The 18941-nt window shown below is 34.6% G+C and overlaps 1 protein-coding gene and 1 pseudogene across 1 annotated transcript; one reads left to right on the top strand and one right to left on the bottom strand.

Annotated features, from left to right (window-relative positions):
- The first annotated feature begins 4545 nt into the window (after positions 1-4545).
- Positions 4546-5139, top strand: LOC112014211 (VQ motif-containing protein 31-like; annotated as a pseudogene).
- A 1094-nt stretch (positions 5140-6233) lies between these two features.
- Positions 6234-10847, bottom strand: LOC112014224 (putative pentatricopeptide repeat-containing protein At5g08490). Its single transcript, XM_024046601.2, has 2 exons — positions 7128-10847; positions 6234-7047 (listed from the first exon to the last, which is right to left on the bottom strand). Exon 1 carries the CDS (start codon positions 10002-10004, stop codon positions 7383-7385), a length of 2622 nt encoding a protein of 873 aa, XP_023902369.1. The 5' UTR covers positions 10005-10847; the 3' UTR covers positions 6234-7047; positions 7128-7382.
- Positions 10848-18941: the final 8094 nt, after the last annotated feature.

Here is an 18941-nt window from a genome sequence, read left to right as displayed (position 1 = left end):
AAATATAGGAAAAAATATATTGCACCCGGTGTGTAACTGTAAAAATATTTTTAGAGTATTTACACACACCGTGAGTAATAAATACAGTACATAAATAGGCTTACAAACAAAGAGGTGAAGACCAAGACCAATTGATAACAGAAAGTCTATAGACACAAAAAATTTGACAACAAATTTAACTATCGTTGATATAACATATTGTTAATAATAGATAAAAAAAAAGTGATGTCAATACTCAATAGTGGACCAAGATAAAAATCAGTAAATGTTTCTCAAATAACAAATGTCAAAAATGTTGTTAAATTTTGTGTATGTAACATTGCTCAATTAGTAACCATGATATGAATTAATGGTTCACAAGAAAGGACTAATTTGGAATGATGAGAGAGAGAGAGAGAGAGAGAGATTAACATAAGGGAAACTCATTTTAGCACACGTCGAAAGTAATGCACAAGTACTTTCTCCTATTGGGAATTACCTATGGTTTTAAAAGTAGAGGAAAAATTGCTTATGCTTCTTATTTGTCGTGTCTTTATGAGCAGTTTTTCAAAGTCACGTGTTTTTTATAGCTACAATTACACTTTAATCAATTTTTAACAAGAAGCCAAGAGCACACACCAAACACCATCGTGTCTTATGAGTGTTTTTTTGTTTAAAAAAAAAAAAAAAAACTCCTACTTTTAGCAAAAAGCTGCATCCAACAGCTAGATCCTGGAGAAGTTCCATCAAAGCTGTCTTAAATGATATATAAATCACATTGCTAACATGATGTCTGGCCACCTAAATTTTATCTTGCTTTACAACGTATGTAAATCACTTTAGGAAATTGTCTTTTTTTTTTTTTGGTAAGAGACTTAAGGAAATTGCTGTTGCACGCTGCAAAGTGCACACATCCATACACATAGCACATGAAAATTATGTCTTCAAAACTCGATTTTAATTATAAATTTTAAATGGTAAAATCGTATTTTAAAAACATGATTGTACAATTTAACTGAAATTGTGTTTTGAACTTACGATTTTAACTGATGTGATACACACGTCCGTACACACGGGTAAGTAATTAACAGGGCTGTATTAGTTTAGCATACATGACAAAAAGGACAATATTCCATAGCCTATTCTAGTTTTGGAACTAGTAATTTATCAGAATAGCATGCAAATTCACAACCCAATACGCAATTGAACAGGAGTTCAAAGAATGCATTCCACTTTGAATTAACTTCTACTATAGAGTGGAAACTGCTAAAGAAACTATATAGTAAGTTAGTAATATACAACAATGCTTACAAGCTGTAATTACAATTCCAGCATTAGCGTTACACAATTTCAGTGGACATTGCGAGTAATCAATCCCTCAAATATAGCATAAATAGATGTTGGACACTACAAACAAAAAAAAAAAAAAAAAAAAAAAAGCATAAATAGATGTTGGACACTACAAACAAAAAAAAAAAAAAAAAAAAAAAAAAGAGAGAGAGAGAGAGAAAGAATCTACCTCTTTGGTTTGCTTGTGGGCATTCAATTCCTTAACATTAGCTAGAAAGGCACCAAAATGATCACAAGACAAACGGATCTTGATGACAAGAAGAGAAGGGATCAGATGAACAACTGCTTCATTTGAGAAGCCAGTAACCTTTTTCTTTATTGATAACTTACACACAAACTCAATGGGTCTTGAACCCACTTCACCCTTAACATTACTCTTTTAAGGGGAGGGTGTACCATTTGAGCTACAGCTCAATGGCAAGAATCCAAGAACCAAATCATAAGCACAAAAAATTTTAAATTTTGGGTTCCAGGACTGCTATTGCTTTTGGCAATAGTATAAATAAATGTTATCCCCTATATCCAGACCTCTTGTCTAAATAAAATGTTCAAGTTACAAGAGGACTTAAAAGTTTGGTCCACCTCAGGATTGCAAGTAAGCTGCAAAATATGGCACTCATGGAATTTCATCGACAAAAGAAGCACCATTTTAGCCATATTGGATGTGTGTATTCATTATATGAATTCTTGATTTTTGCATAATTTAGAAAGATCTTTTTTGAAAAAGTTACTTCCACCATTTGGATCTAAACACTGTCTTTAGCTTACTTGGCAGAAGAACTCTTTCCGATCAAACTGCTTTCATCCCTGAAACAGATAAAACAAGGACTAATGAAACAGTTTAATGACCAATAAATAAAAATTTCCAAAAACATGCAATCTTCTTATATAGGTGCATGGGTATGATAGAGCTAACCAGTTTATCATCCTGAACCAGAGCTTAATACTGAACTGTGATGGCTTGAGAACATAGAAGAAAACATTGAAGTCCGATCATCAAATAGGCCTCTTGATGATGAAAATGACATTGAATATTGCCTTAGGGATTTAGATGTTCATATTGGGGACACCGACACAGAGAGGCTAGGAGGGGAACCTGGAGGAGTAAGCCAAGGTGTGCTAGTTTGGGATGCTAACCGGAGGCCATGTGATATATGAGGTCTTAAAGCTGCAAGGGTTAGCAAGCAACAAAATTAAGGTTAGAACTGGCATGCTCGGTTGCAGGGTTTTGAATCCATAAGCAATACCACATATGGCATGCCTACAATGCACATTAATTCATGCAAGACACTTCTGTTTGGATTGAGGGAGAGGGAAGGGAAGTAGAGTTGATTTAGCACAAAATTGGCTTATTTTTAGCCAACTCTACTCTACTCCTCTCTACTCCCCCTCCTTCCCCCCTCCATCCAAATAGCCCATTAATTCAATTGACTACGTGAAGAAACTCTTATATTAAACTCTATCCTTAATTTTTAACATGCACATACCATCTGTCGCATGATCCTCCACAAATGAATTTCCTACTTCAGACATCTCACTCTGGACTGAAGAGAATCTAGGAGTTGGAACTGTGGCATAATCTTCTCAAACAAAATAGACAGCCTCTTTCAGATTGGTTGTACGGATAGAATTATATATACCATAATTTGAACCAAACATTTCACTTTAATATTTGACAAGTCATTGCATTAACATAAGGATAAAAATATTGGTATAAGTTTCATAAGCCAGCATTTTCGACCCACAAAAAAATGCAGTATGTTTTCAAATTCCAATTGTTTTAGTCAGACAAGATATGGAAAATTTTTACAAAGGAATTTAAGATACTTATGGCTTTGGATGAGTTAATACATTCATTTTCATTTTTCATTTAGATCAGGTGGCAATAATATGTGCAGCTAGCCCTCCCTCACCCCCAAAATCTCCCCCTTCACAGGTCGATTAGACCTCACCCTTTTAAAAAGGGCTCTTTCCATTTGGCCATAAAGGCCAGGAGTGAGCTAATTTTTTCAATTTCAGGCCCAAAAGATTCCTATGCAGGAATTAAGACCCATTAGTCAGCAAGTTTCATTTCTATGTGCACACAGGTTGGGACATTTATCAACATGATATGCTAATAGATCACCTAGAATCCACTAGTTATAATACAATCAATACAAAAAGGAATGTAAGTAATATAGAGGACCTCCGATCTGCAATGCAGAAGATAAACTTGAATGGCTTTGTACATTAGAAACAACAACTGGAGGTCCTGCCTGTGGGAAATACCAGATTTAGTGGTGACACAACACCAGCAAGAATATACTAACACATTCAGCTATTTTCATGAATTTGCTAATTTAAAATAGACAAATACTTCTTTAAAAAACTTGGGAATGCTGAAAGGAAATCACTCACAGAATTTTCATCTTCTTGAAGTGATTTCATGAGTGTCTTCCTAAAGACCTTCAGCTGCACAAATATCTTAAACAATAAGACCTCGTTAAACCTCCAACAGATAAAACCATATTCTACTCTCCTTCAATTATATATACTCTGCATCAACTCTGTACTTTTGAATGGACAAAATTACTGAAAACCAACTTCAGCTCAACTGACACCTCCTTCTCTTTTTAAGTGCTAGATGGAGGGTGGGGTTGTGAGTTCAAGACTTGTTGAGTCTGTGTAAATTACCAATAATAAAAATGGACAAAATTTTTCTCCAAATTTGTTTGGAAGAATCTTTTCCAACCCATTATATAACAATTATCAATGTATATTTTAATCACATGACTCGTTAAATAATTTACACAAGGGAAAACTTAGATAAAATTTCTTATATGTTATATTTTAGGTTCCCTAATGAAATTCAATCATGTGACCTTGGAAAGTTAACTATACACAAGGAAAAATCTTTTTACTTTTTTGTTTTTTGGCTCACTTTTTCCCCACAAAAGCAATAAACTGTCATTCCCAAAAAAAAAAAAAAAAAAAAAAAACAGCACCACCACCAAAAGACACACATGGTGAATTTAATAAATTTAGCAGATCAGCTACCAAGAACTACAGGAGATCAAAAGAAACATATGTCTTGTATTGGTTAATAAGCAACATTGTTGAATTTTATATGTTTTGCTTGATAAATCACTAGGTCATACAATCATTCAAATCAGCTTGAGATGTCAAACTCCTATCTACAATGATGCTATCAAAATGAGAACACAAACCAGTTTATAAATGGGTCTCTATTGCAGGTCAGAGCCTGATAGAGATGAAAAGCTTGTCAAATGAAATAGACATCCATGGATAATCGGGGGAACAACCTGTTGTAAACCTTTAACCACATTCGTATTAACAGACGCACATACTTTCCAAGAGGTAGTACAGCGCTTAACAGGCCCATTAGAAACTAATGCAGCACAAGAAGGGGCAGCAACAAAGGTCGTGGGTGTAAAAAAGGCCATTGTCCAAGAGAAGGCAATACTCTAGGCCCAAGCTTGCGATAGTTAAACCCACTTGCCCATTTAAACCTGGTACATTAACTGGATCAACTGACCAGCACAGCTTCTCCCCCATCAAATCAGGGAACTGTGGTTTTCTTCCAAGCACCATGATCCCTTCTAAAATGTTCTCAAAGCTTTCCATCTTCGAAGAGGAAAAGAATAAAGAATCAGCAATACCTGAATAGAATAGCCAAGAAGAGAAAGCCATCAAAGAGCTGCAATTTATTTGCATTCATCACCACGGTCCCAACCAGGATACACTGAACCAGAGTTGCTTACCTTGTGCCCTCTGACATCTCCAAAAACAAGTGAGAAACCAAAATTTTGACAATGCAGCTGATCCTGTTAAGACCTTTGTTTTTGGCGGCTTCAAACTACAGAACATTATGTCACCATATAGAGAGTACATCTTTCAAAAAGAAGAATAACTTCTAAATCCCTCTTCTCTTCTTCTTTTTTCTTTTTGGGGGGGGGTAGTTCTCTTTTGGAAACTAATCATCTTTTACTCTTACTTGATTTTTAATTTGATCAAAATCTATCTTAATAAATTTATTTTTTCCCCACAGCAATAGGCATAAAAACTAACTTTTTGTTAAGAAAAATAGGACAACTTAGGGCATATATTTGAAAATAAAAATGAGTTAAAGTTTGGACCTCCAAATCTCCAATGCAGATTTTAGAGGAATTTGTATTTTGTAGGCTTTAGATTTATAGCTCTGGATCAAGTGTACATTAAAATTCCTGCAGCCAGCCCCATGTTGAATTACTTTGGATAGAGGCATGATCGGTTTTCCGTTGCCTGCATTCAGATCTTGTTGTGATGATCTCAAGCTTAGCAATCATTCAAAATTAACACATTCAAACCTTGCCAACACTTTCAATTTAGCATAATAAATTGCCGATTGTCCTAAAAGTTAAAACTATTAGAAAATGATGAATTTAATTATTTAGTCATAATTCTGACACACCCCCTCATGTTTGGACCTAAATTCCCCCTTAATAAGTAAGGTCCAACATGTGGTATTTTTAACAATTTAAATGGAAGGAGAGTGGAGTAAGAGATCAAACTCAAAACCTTCTACTCTGATATGATGATAAATTATTGATTGTTCCAAAAACTTAAGTTATTAGGAAACGGTGAATTTAGTCATTTAACAATATTTCTAACATAGCATATTCCCAAGAGAGCAATAACAAGCAGATTGTTCCAAAAACTTAAGTTATTAGGAAACGGTGAATTTAGTCATTTAACAATATTTCTAACATAGCATATTCCTAAGAGAGCAATAACAAGCAGAATAATAGATGGTAAAAAACTGAAAAACTGTATTTGGATTGCATTTAAAAGAAAATGTGGGAGCAGCTATAACTATGAAGTCAATTATATAACAAAAAGATTAGTATTTAACAAATTATGGTATATCCTATAAGAAGGGTGTATTTCATATTTGCTAAAATGTCTAACCCAGAAATAGCACATGGACAAGTGTAAAAGGACAGGAAAGTGGAGTTTAGAAGGTGTGAGGACTGAGGATAATGCACTTCATGTATGTGTGAAACCATGTTTGGTGAGCATACATCATAACAAAAGAATTTGTTTGATTATGCCTTAACTTTGTAGTTCATTCATCTTTCCCAACTTCCCACAAACGGAATGCCAAGAACCCGATTTGGTATTCTGCATAAAGAGAGAGAATGAAAATTTGAAGATGAAATAAGATATGAAACTCTTAGGTTGCGTTTGGATTCGGATGAAATGGCATTTTGTGTTTTGCGTTTTTCTCTCTTTTTTTTTTTTTTTTTTTAGTAGCCATGTTTTTTTGACTTTCTGCCCGTGTACAGTGCACACCAGTGTACTTTCTGTTTGTGTACAGTGCACACCAGTGTACTATTCAGCAATTTTTCAACACCTTTTCAGCAACTTTTCATTAAAAATAGGTACCACATTACTATTCACACATTTAAAAATTATTTTACTACAGTGTTTTCTGTTTTCTGTTTTCAGTTTTCAGCTGTATTCAAACAGACCCTTAGTATCTGAAGATCGTGAAAAACTTCATCCCAATGCCTCTGACCTACCAAGGTGTGCAACTGAAGGGATAACCCTAAGAACTTTCAACGAAATGATTTAACATTATCCATCTCATCCATAGGGATGCAGAGTGATCCCAGCGATTAAGCTAAAGCAGGCAGTCACACATGGTCTTCAAAAGCTTACCTGAAATTTGAAACTCACCTACAAAAGGGAAAAGGAGGAGAAGAGTAAGCAAGAAATTTCAAAATGGAAGTTTCTGTAGTTAGAAATGTGGCACTTACAGCAGCAAACCATCCTTTACATTTGAGAAAAAAGTTGGACATAACTAAACCGAGTATGACTGTAGTAGAAGGTCAATCAGTATTGTCAATGGAGTGGAGTCACTCAAGTAAAGTGATGCATCTGCACCCAAAAGCCACACAGGAATTCTGCCTCAAAAAGCTGCAGGGAATCAAGTCTGAGCTCATTTGCAAAGTAGTTCTGCCGGCCTTATGAGTTATGACACCAAAAATGCCATAACTAAACCCATAAGTGACTCAAAAACGAATCCGCTCCTTGATCTGTTGATCTAATGTGCTCAGTGTAGTGTATATCAGGCTTCTTTGTGGATGAGAAGAGTCCCCAGCAATAAAAACATTTTCCCGCCTCTCCACTTCAATCCAGCTGCATCCTGTGGGCTTTTTCAGATCTCGAGTCCTCATAAGCTTTCTTACTTCTATGACCCCATCCCATCTAGCATCTGCTGCATACAGGTTTGACATCACCACATAGTTCCCAATATTGTCAGCCTCAATTTCAAAAAGACAATCTGCCACAAGACGGCCTAGTTCCACCTCATGATGAGTCCTACAGGCACCTAGCAGTGTCCCCAACACAGTTGCATTAGCTTCAATGGGCATCCTAGCCACAAAAGAATATGCATCTTCTACCTTTCCACCTCGAGCGAGGAGATCCACCACACAGGCATACTGTTCCATTGTTGGCTTTAACCCATGGATATTCTCTATTGAATTGAATATCTTTAACCCTTCATTTACTAGGCCAGAATGACTACAAGCAGATAAAACAGCAATGATGATAACATGATCAGGCTTTACACATAATTCAAGCATATTAGAGAAAACCATAAGTGCTTCCTCTCCCATACCATGCATGGCATACCCACTAACCATAGCTGTAAACATAACCAGATCCTTATGGGAGCTTGACTGAAAAAGCTTATAAGCATACTTTATAGCCCCACATTTTGCATATGCATCTAACAAAGCTCCCTTCAAGTGGACATCCACAAAACAAGCTCTAACTGCATATCCGTGACATTGCTTCAGAAAGTGACCTGAGGACATTTGAGCACATACTGGAAGGAAGCTCATGATTGTCACTGCATCAGGCTTCATTCCTTGAGCTTGTAACTCCTGAAGCACATTGAGAGCTTGAACAGGAGAATCATTTTCTGCATAAGCTCGAACCATTAGATTCCAGGTGGTGAGATCTGCATCAGACATCCCATTAAAAATCTTATATGCATCATCATGTAATCCACAAATGACATAACCTGAGATCATTGAGTTGCATGTGATCAAATTCCTTTTCTCCGACAAACTTTGGAAAATCTTGAATGCATATTCTATGTTACCACACTTGGCATATGCATCAAGCAATGCATTTCCAACAGTAGGTTCAACATCACCTTGTAATAAACTAGCCTTAATTGAATAGCAATGTGTTTCCTTAACCTTGTCTTCTCCAAATACAGAAGTACAAAAATGAATTATGGTCAAGATAGTAATGGAATCAGGTTTAATTCCTTCACTGAGCATCCAGTTTAATAGGCCCAGAAATTGAGTATCATACTCACTCCCTACAGTGGCATCTAGCATAGAATTCCATGATATCAAGTCTCTCTCAGAATTCATCAAAAATGTCTGAAATGAAGCTTTTATGTGGTTGCATTTTGCATAGAAACTAACTAGGGTATTGCCCACTGTTGTATCCTCACATAGGTAAGGATGTCGAAGAATATAACCATGAATCTCTTTCCCCACACGTAGATTTTGTAAGTGTGCGCAAGCAGGAAGAATGCTAACAACAGTTACAGAATCTGGCCCAGTCACCTCTAAAGAGAGTAATTCACGAAACAGGTCCAAAGCTTTCAACCACTCACCATGTGATGCATATCCTGCGATTATGGCATTCCATGAAACCAAATCTCTTGATATCATATTCCGGAACAATGACTCCGCTTCTTCCATCCATCCAACTCTTAAGTAGAAGCTCACTAAAGCATTGCAGACAGAAACATCTGCTAGCAATTCAGTCCGCCGCTGTACATAACAATGTATCTCTCTACCAAAGCAGTAGGGAACATCCTTATCTAAAAAAGCACAAACAGGCAGAATATTTGCAATTGTTGCATAATTCGGTTCTATTGGTCCTTTCAACATCCATCTGAACAATTCGAGCGCATCAACCACGATCTTATTCTCGACAAACCCTGCAATAATTGCATTCCACGAAACAACATCTTTGTGATTGATGCTAGTAAACACAGCATACGCATCCTTGCATACTAGCCCGCATTTTGCATACAATGATACCAACGAATTCCCAACAAGGGTATCTGTTTCCCATCCAGATTTAATTACATAAGAGTGCACACTCTTCCCTGCATATAAATTTAGTAAGCGAGCACACACAGGTAGAGTGGTTGCGATAGTGATAGGGTTAGGTTTAGCCTCGCCACCTGAGTGCATTGCAAAAAAAAATTTCATCACCTCAGCATCACATATTCGGGAACCAGAAAATCCAGACAGTACAATGTTCCAATTGACAGGATCAGAGTTACCCATCTGACCAAAAAGTTTCTGACAATCATCAAGCTCACCACATTTGGCGTACAAGTTAAGCAAAGCTTTAGACACAGAGTGGCAGGAAAGATGACCCTGCTTCACAACATGACCATGAAGAACCTTTCCCAATTTGATAGCCAAGAGGGCAGTGCAGGATTTAAGAATGGCTGCAAAGACTTGGTGATCAGGTTTGTAGCCTGACGAACATCGTACATTTTGAAGGAAAATAGACAAAGCTTCATTGTGCCTGGCTTCTACACAAAAGTTCCTGATTATGGTACTCCATGTTCCAAAATCCAGGTGAATCATATCCTCATGCAGTTTCAAAAAATCAGAGTAATTTATGCAGCAAAACAACTTGTAATTCGTGGTGTTCAAACACTGAATCAAATAGACCCCATTCAGGAAAATGCTCCTCCGACAATCATTTCCTCATACACCTTTCGTGCATATTCGAATAATTACTTCGAGTCCTATATTACTGATTCACTGAGATCTAATTTTCACTAAAAAACCAAAAACGCGTTCTGTGTCTTCTCTCTTTGCTATGATCAGGGAAGCAATCATTGAAAAAATAAACAGGAGTAGTTGGATTAATATTCAAGGCTGTGACTTTGCTTGTAAAAACAAGTGCTCAATGGGAATGAAGTGGCGGGAAAGTGAAAGAGGTACCTGAATCCGTTTCAATTGAAATAAGAACCGTTGGATCCGTTTGTTTCTTTGAAATTTTTGACATCATCACCATCTATAATAATTTGTCGGATTATGTTTGTGTCGCTTGGCATTGTTGGTACGTGGCAGCTGATAGAAACAGTGTGCTGTTGCACTAGCAATCCTAAAGCTCACAGCCTCTCTCCTCATTTTTAGGGAAATTTCTATCTTCCATGAATGCCCTTTGCTGCTAGCACGTTTGGCGACAAATTTACAATGGAAGTGCTTGAGAGCCAAGCCCATTCTTGCTCACCATGCAAAGGGCCATTTTGGTATTAGAAAATTATCCAGACGCTTATAAATACGAATACCATTCCACTATTCCCGTACTCCTTTTGCCTACTATTCAGCTTTCTTTGTCTTTCCATCAGCATCATTTTTCTCACGTTGCTTAGATCTTCAAGACCAAGGTGCGACTCATTTTCTCATTTTGTTCTATGTTGTGTGCCATATTCTTTTTCATAGTCTAAATAATCCACATGGTAAAAACATCATTTTCTCATTTTGTTCTCTGTTGTGTGACATATTCTCTGTGTGACGTATTTATAATCCATATGGTAAAACAATATGTGTTTCATCTTAGTATACGTAATTTTATGGTAATAGTACGTATTCAACTATTGGAATTTCGCCCAAAAAAAAAAAACCTAATGGAATTTTTACTGCTAAAATTAACATTTACATGTGTTTCATCTTTTATGTTAACTTGTTAATTGTTTGTATGGCTTGTACTGAATGTTTCCTTTCTATATTATTCTAAACAGATTTTTTTGCCATTTAACACCATTTTAAGAACAATTTTGTTAGTTAGCAGGTTTCCAAAACTATTTAAGAAACTAATATTTTGAGTCTTAAAAGACTCAAGTTCAATGTAAAAATCGAGCCTGAAATACTCGAGTTCCAAGTTGATATGGAAAAAATTATCCACATGGAACTTGAGTTTGAAACACTCGAGTACCATATAGCTAAAATAAAATAAAAGAAGGCGTACGGAGTACAGACCACAAAGTGAAGAAGAAGAAAGAAGATGACGCTATGAGACAACAAGGCATCTGATCCAGCTTCATTTAGGTCGAGCACAGCAGCCACCGCCACCACCCAGCCACCACTTAGAGCTCTGCTGGACACCAACTCTTCATTCTCCCTTCTCATCACCGCCACCGCCGATTGCTTTGAAGTTTGAAATCGATTGCCTGAGAGAAGATGAGAGCATGGAATTGGGATTAGGATTACGGTTTGGTTCTTGTTTTGTTGTTGTTGTTTTCTGGGTTTGTTGTTGAGAGAAGATGAGTGTGTGGGCTTGGGATTAGGATTGGAGTTTGGTCTAGGTTTGTTGAGGGAAGATGAGAGAGCATGGGTATTGTGTTTTGGGTTTTATTTAGGGATCTCAAGTCTTTAAGACTCAAGTTCCACGTGGAAAAATTTTCCACCTTAGCTCTGCCAGCACATTGAACTCGAGTCTCTATGACACGAGTTGCTACAGTGAACTCGAGTGTAAGAGACTTGAGATATTAGTTTCCTAAATAGTTTGGAAACAATGCTAACTAACAAAATTGTTGGCATTTTGGTGTTAAATTGCAAAAAGATCACATTCTAAACACCTTGCTATAAACAACCATTTATGAGGATTTCGTCTCCCTTGAGAAGAGAAAATGAGGAATAATTGGAAAGTAGCGGTAGGAAGCACAAATGTGGATTTGGGTTCGGGTACGGGTGCGGTGCGGCAACACGACAATTTTTGAAAAAATAAAATACGAGTACGGTCAGATACGTTTATTAATAAATATATATTTATTTTTATTTTCTATATATTGTTAAGCATTTTTTTTTTCATATTATGGTAAACATATAGCAATTTAAGAGTATTAGTAGATAATAAAGTGAGAGATGGAAGGACTTTGAGGGAGAGCTCAATTTCTGGAGCCATGGGTTATAGAGAGAGAGTGGAGACAGAGAGAACGAGAGAGACTTTGAGATGATTTTAGTATTATTTATTTAAAGTAGGTTGTCAAAATAGTGTATTTTGATGAATTATTTTACGTTTTTTTTTTTAACAATTATTTCGGCTCATACTGGCTGATTCGGGCCTGTTTTGGCCCGTTTCAGACCGAATTGGGCCGAATCGGAAATGAAAAAAAAGTTCAGCCACAGATGCGTGTGCATCCACATCCACGCCTGCACAGCACATCCATATGTATCTAACTCGAGTGCGCCAGCCTAATCGACGCACCCGTGCTTCCTCGGCCATTACAGCCTTTGTTACTTCAACTAGAACCATCAAAAGTTTTATTCTTGCAGGCTATGAATTTTTCTATAACAGAGTCATTAACACCTAGAATCCATAAAAGAGCACTTGGAAACTTCAATTGATGCTCGAATGCAATCAATGGAGTCTAGTTTGAGCAACAATGCATCTTCTTTGGATAGGTTGGAGTCCTTTGTAGGCAAGATTGAACAGATGGTGAAGGAGAACAAGGAGAAGAAGTAGAGACTTGATTTCAAGGGCATCTGTTTATTAAATCCTTTGTAAAAGACTTTATTTTCTCTATTAGTGATGCACCCTTTTTTCTTTTCCCTATATATAATGTTTGCAATTAGAATTAGAATGTAGACCCAAGAAAAGTTTAACTTGGCCCTTTTTTCTGATATGTGTTGATGCGTCCAGATAGTGCAAGAGGAATTATTTTAGCATTAGTTTTGTTTCCTTTATGTATAAAACAAAGTATGAAGAAAGGGTCATTCTACCCTACGGTACTTATATAAATCTAAACCATTAATTTAGTGTTCTTTTGATCTTGACCATTCATTAATTTAGTGTTCTTTTGTTCCTCACTTAACCCTATCTTCTTCAAGGAAAATATTATCCAAAAATATTTTTGAATTTGCTATTATAAATTGTTCATTTTAATGGCAAGGAGACTTTGGCTTGTGTTCTCTTTCTGTCTGATTATTATGCCTTCTCTATTTTATGTGGGAGACGAAGCTGATAAAGGCCAGTATCATATACTTTGTTATTCTCTCATTCTTTGTTGCCTAAAAATAGAACAAGAACAAATAAGAAATAGTTATAATATTCTTGAGGAGGTCTAGCAAATTCTGCCCTCCGATCCTTTCGAATAGCTCGATATGGCCCCGCAAAATCACATCCATTGCCCTTTCGACATGTGTCTTCACCCTCGAATCTTAGTCGTCCACTCTCTGGGCCAGACTCATCAACAAGGACTCTCATCATCGACCTCCAATCCTAGTTCAACTCCCTCAACGCTTCCATCTCCGAAATCTCTAATAAGCTCGCCCAAGTCGACCTTAATAAGGTTTGACCTGACCTGATCGAACCTCGATAAGGTTGCAAAAGTAACTAAATTTGTGCAAGAATACCATATTTCTAATCAATTTTTTTATCATATAAATCTTAGAAAACTAACATCAAAATTTTATTATACTTAAATAATTAATGAACCACTTAAAATAATTTATATAAAAATATATATTTATTTATCATATAAGTAATCTTTTTAATCACATAGAATAAATACTACAATATTGGTTATATATATAATATCACTAAAAGAAGTTAAGAAATCTAAATGGTTAGGACTAATTTTAGTGAATTCACAAATTTTTTTTTTTTATGGTCTTTGTGTCAATTGTTGTCAAAATGACTAAACATTCTAAGTAAATTATTATTATTATAAATAAAAATATTTTCTCATATAAGGAAGAATTTCATATTTTAAATCAATCATTGTAATTATAAATAAAGATAATTTTTTATATAATTCATATAATAATAATTGTGGGTACTTGACTCCACACAAGTCAATTGTTGTCAAAACGACTAAACATTCTAAGTAAATTATTATTATTATAAATAAAAATATTTTCTCATATAAGGAAGAATTTCATATTTTAAATCAATCATTATAATTATAAATAAAGATAATTTTTTATATAATACATATAATAATCATTTAAATTCCTCTAATATAAACAATTGATGTATAACCATATATAATTAATATATGCATTTACTCCATTAGTTATTTCAATGAACTAATATTATTGAAAGCTTGATAGTAAAACTACTAGAGCTAGTTTAGACCCCCAATTCAAGTAAAACTACTAGAATAGGGGATTTTGTGATTTGCTTGTGATTGGCTTGCGACTATTGCAACTTGTTAAAGACTTTAACTAAATTAGGGCTATAATCGGTTTGGTTCAGTCGGTATTTTTTTTATCTGACCAACCGAAACCGAAATTTTCAGTTTGCAAAGTTCTTAACCGAAACTGACCAAAACAATTGGAACTCAATCGGTTTCGGTTTTGGTTTTAAAAAAAAATCTTGATCTTATGTTGTTACTACAAAACAGAGATTCAGTATTTTAAAAACCCTAACTTTATTGATTCAGTATTAAACAAAACCCAAAATGCAAAACAGAGAGAGGTTTATCAAGATTTTCAAAAAACACATGAGAGAAAGGCAATCAACTAACTTTAATAAAGAAACCAACTAGCACAAGTAGCCAAGCACATGGGTTATTGATTTTTCAAAATCCGAACTTTATTTGCATATAAAACTTGAAAAAAATAAACATCTTCATCTTATGTTGTTACTACAAAACAGAGATTCACTATTTTCAAAGCTCTAACTTTATTAATTCAGTATTAAACAAAACTCAAACACAAAACAGAGAGAGGGTATCGAGATTTTCAAAAGAGACTCATCGTGAGATGAGAAGCCGATGATGAAGCCAGCGTGGGGAGGGTGGCGAGGGGAAGGCAGCATGTGAAGGAGGTGGCAGAGGCAGATTTGGCGTGAGAGGGAGTGTGGAGTGGAGGCTGTCTAAATGTAAGAGTGAAAAGTGTAGGGTATGTAGGATTGGGTTTCTAACTTTTGTTTTTATAGGCTAATTAGTTTTAGTTTAATTATAGTTAATTAATCTAATGGGTTTTAAAATGCCATGTTTAAAAAGATAAAATGAAAAGGCAGAAAAGCCATTAAGCTAGGGTCGGATTTGATGACTGATCTGTTTGATCATATAAACAAAAAAAGGCCTAATTGTTTTAAAATAAGATGGAGGCCCAAAGCAAAGCATATATAATAACACAAGTTAGAGGCCCAAAGCTCAAATACTTACAAACTTTATATTATATATTTAATATAAAATATAATATAATAATATATTTCGGTTTGGTTCGGTCAATTCGGTGCATTCAAATCTATCGTCGAAAACTAAACCAAAATTTTCGGTTTTTTATATAATAAAACTGAAACCAAACCGAACCGAAATTTTTGCAATGGTTCGGTCAATTTGAAGCGGTTTTTTCATTCCTCGGTTTTTTGCACACCTAAATTGAATTTTAAAGATTTTTAATAAACTTTTTTTTTTAATAATCTTAATGGACTTTGTATCTATATTCTCTTTAAATTTATATTTTTAGTCACTAAAGTGGTTGCTTTGACTGGTTTATGCTTTTTTTTATCCTAGTGGATATCATTAAACAATGTGTACTAACATAAAAAAAAATAATAATAATAAAATAAAGAAAAAGAAGAAGAAGATAATAAACAGTGTGTACCCACCCTTCTACTAGGTAGTATCACTAAAGAATTTGTACTTAAAATTCTATTAGAGCAATGTTGTAAACTTGTAATAGCATTCATTAAAAGGGTATTGAGTGATTATATTGATAGACTACCTATGTGCTCACTTGTTTCTCAAAAAAAAAAAAAAAAAAAACCCTATGTGCTCACTTTTTTTGATTTTTTTTTTTTTTGATTTTTTGATTTTTGATTTTATGAGACTTGTTTGATTTATTTATTGATAGTTTTGGATAGTGTTCACTTTTCATGAGGTATTAGGTTTTTTTTTTTTTCTAAAAAATTATTATTTTTAGCTAACAATCCAAACAAGTTTTATTTTTATTTATTACGTTCTNTTTTTTTTTAAAAAAATTATTTTTTTTAGCTAACAATCCAAACAAGTTTTATTTTTATTTTTATTTATTATGTTCTCAGAAAACTATTTTTTTCCTAAGTTTACCAACGAGTTTGCAAAGCAACTTGGTGAGAGAGGTGGGTTTTGTAGCACATTTCAATGAGTAATTCCTGAAAACAACCCACATAACCTACCTAAGCGGAATGTAGCTGTGAAGAAGTCACACTCAAAGAGCACTAGGATTGCCCAACTATATGAGGTAGCAAAAATAAGGAGCTACCTTTATCTCTATTGTTTTACTTACCATTCAAGCTTTCCTCTTCTCTGTTTTCTTCAAGTTTCTCATCTTTGTTTCTTTGCTTTGCTTTGCTTTGTTTTACTTTTTGTGTTAGGCTGAAAAGTTGTATTTAGGAATGGATCACCATCTAAACGTGGTGTTACTTATTGGTTTTTCTAAAGGCCCAGCCAAAATTTTTTTCTTATTTAAGAGCTTTTGGAGGGTGGAACCATGGTCGCTGCCATTCCTAGTGAGTTAGCCTAAACCATTAACAACTTCTTACCTCTCTTTGTATTCTTCCTATATTTCTAGGTTGATTGTCATGAAATGAAAAGTTATATAGTTAATTTTATATTCTCCTTGCTTCTTGTTAATGCAGGGACTAAATATCATAAATTTGCTTGAAAATAAAATAAAAACCATGTAGTTGATTGACTCCTAAAACTTAAATCCCCTTTGTTTTTTTTCTTTTTAGGCTTACATAATTTTTCCCAAGAGGTCAATATATATGTAATCTTTCTACTTCTTCATATTTTGAGTTGCAAATAATTGTGTCTATTGGTTTGCGTATGCCCTTTGCTAGTATGTAAGAGGGCATATATAGTCTACATAGGTAGAACAGATTTGATTAGTTTGACATTTCTCCGTTATGGCCATATCTTGAACAAACACATTCTTTTTTGTTAAAATAATTTTTGCCGTCACTGGCTTGCGACTGGCTCACGACCTGCGAAAGGCATTAACTAATTTGTAAAAATTTGTAAAAATTGTGTCTATTGGTTTGCGTATGCCCTTTGCTAGTATGTAAGAGGGCATATATAGTCTACATAGGTAGAACGGATTTGATTAGTTTGACGCTTCTCCGTTATGGCCATATCTTGAACAAACACATTCTTTTTTGTTGAAATAATTTTTGCCATCACTAGCTTGCAATTGGCTCGCAACCCGCGTAAGGCATTAACTGAGTTGTAAAAATTTGTAAAAATTTTCAATAAACTTTTATTTTTTGTGATAAATTTTAATGGACTTTGTATGTATATTCTCTTAAAATTTATCTTTTTTTAGTCACGACAGTGGCTGCTTTAATTGAATTATGCATTTGTTTTCCTAGTGGGTATCATTAAACAATGTGTACCAACATAAAAAATAATAAAAATAAATAATGTGTACCCATCCCTTCTACTAGGTAAAATCATTAAAGAATTTGTGCTTAAAATTCTATTAGAGCAATGTTGTAAACTTGTAATAAAGCTCACTTGTTTGATTTATTTATTGATAGTTTTGGATATTATTCGCCTTTCAATGAGGTATTAGGTTTCCTTTTTAATTTTTGTTCTAAAAAAATTATTTTTTTAGCTAACAATCCAAATAATTATTTTTTTTGTATTATGTTCTTGGAAAAATATTTTTTTCCAAAGTTTTCCAAACATGTTTTTAACTTTGAAAAAAAAAAAGCATTTTTTATTACTACAAACAAGTTTCTAAAAATAAAAAATAAAAATAGTTACCAAACATGACGGTAAGTTTTGACTTTTGAGACTTTTTTTTTTTTGGTTGAAAAAAAGGTTTCATTTAGTCCACGTTATGACAACGAGGACTACAATAATGTTCATTTCCTTATTTCAAGTCTAGTCCAGCCTCTCTCTCTCCAAAAAAAAAAAAGTCTAGTCCAGNTGATAGGGATGTGCCTTATGAACATACAAGAAGGAAGTGAGTTTGAAAATATCTAAGGAAAAGCTGGTACTACCACATTAAATGCACTGCATCTACTTTTCTGGCTGCATTTATGTGGAGAAGACTCCTGAAGAGTGATGCCTTGGCTACCACAATTCACAGAAAGCCAAATAGGGTGTTTCAAAGAGGGTGTTTGATAGGACGGGCACTCAAGTAAGGACTCAAATAATCAACAAGTGTAGGATCAGGATGATCCAAAGGGAACTATATAATGTAAGAGACCCACCATGAAGAGGGGATCGGAAAAATAAAGAAAAAATACTGTAGCAATCAAAGTGGTACTTGTACCCAACTATTATTACTTTATATGAAAAAATACCTCATCGGATAGTGAATTCATTCAGCTTTATTTTCCTTATTCTTGCTTGGTCATCTTTTAGATCCATATTAGCCGTTGTCAAATTCATTAGGGCCTAGTTCTTCAACCTACTCTCTACAAATTTATTGTACTGAGCTCACTAGGCCAAAATCCCATACATCTTGGGCTTGGGATACAAAACGTGTCCCTACAATATATATATATATATATTTATAAAATGATCTTTCTTTAAAGTTACATAAATTAACAACAACAAAGTTTTAATC

This window comes from Quercus suber, unplaced genomic scaffold (genome assembly GCF_002906115.3).
Source record: "Quercus suber isolate HL8 unplaced genomic scaffold, Cork oak 2.0 scaffold_39, whole genome shotgun sequence".
NCBI classification, from domain to species: Eukaryota; Viridiplantae; Streptophyta; class Magnoliopsida; order Fagales; family Fagaceae; genus Quercus; species Quercus suber.
The sequence above is the reverse complement of the archived record's forward strand: the minus strand, read 5'-3'. Positions and strand labels throughout refer to the sequence as shown.

What these genes read in the sequence shown, in the direction of transcription:
- LOC112014224 (XM_024046601.2), bottom strand. Translation starts at nt 10,004, where the DNA reads ATGATTCACCTGGATTTTGGAACATGGAGTACCATAATCAGGAACTTT.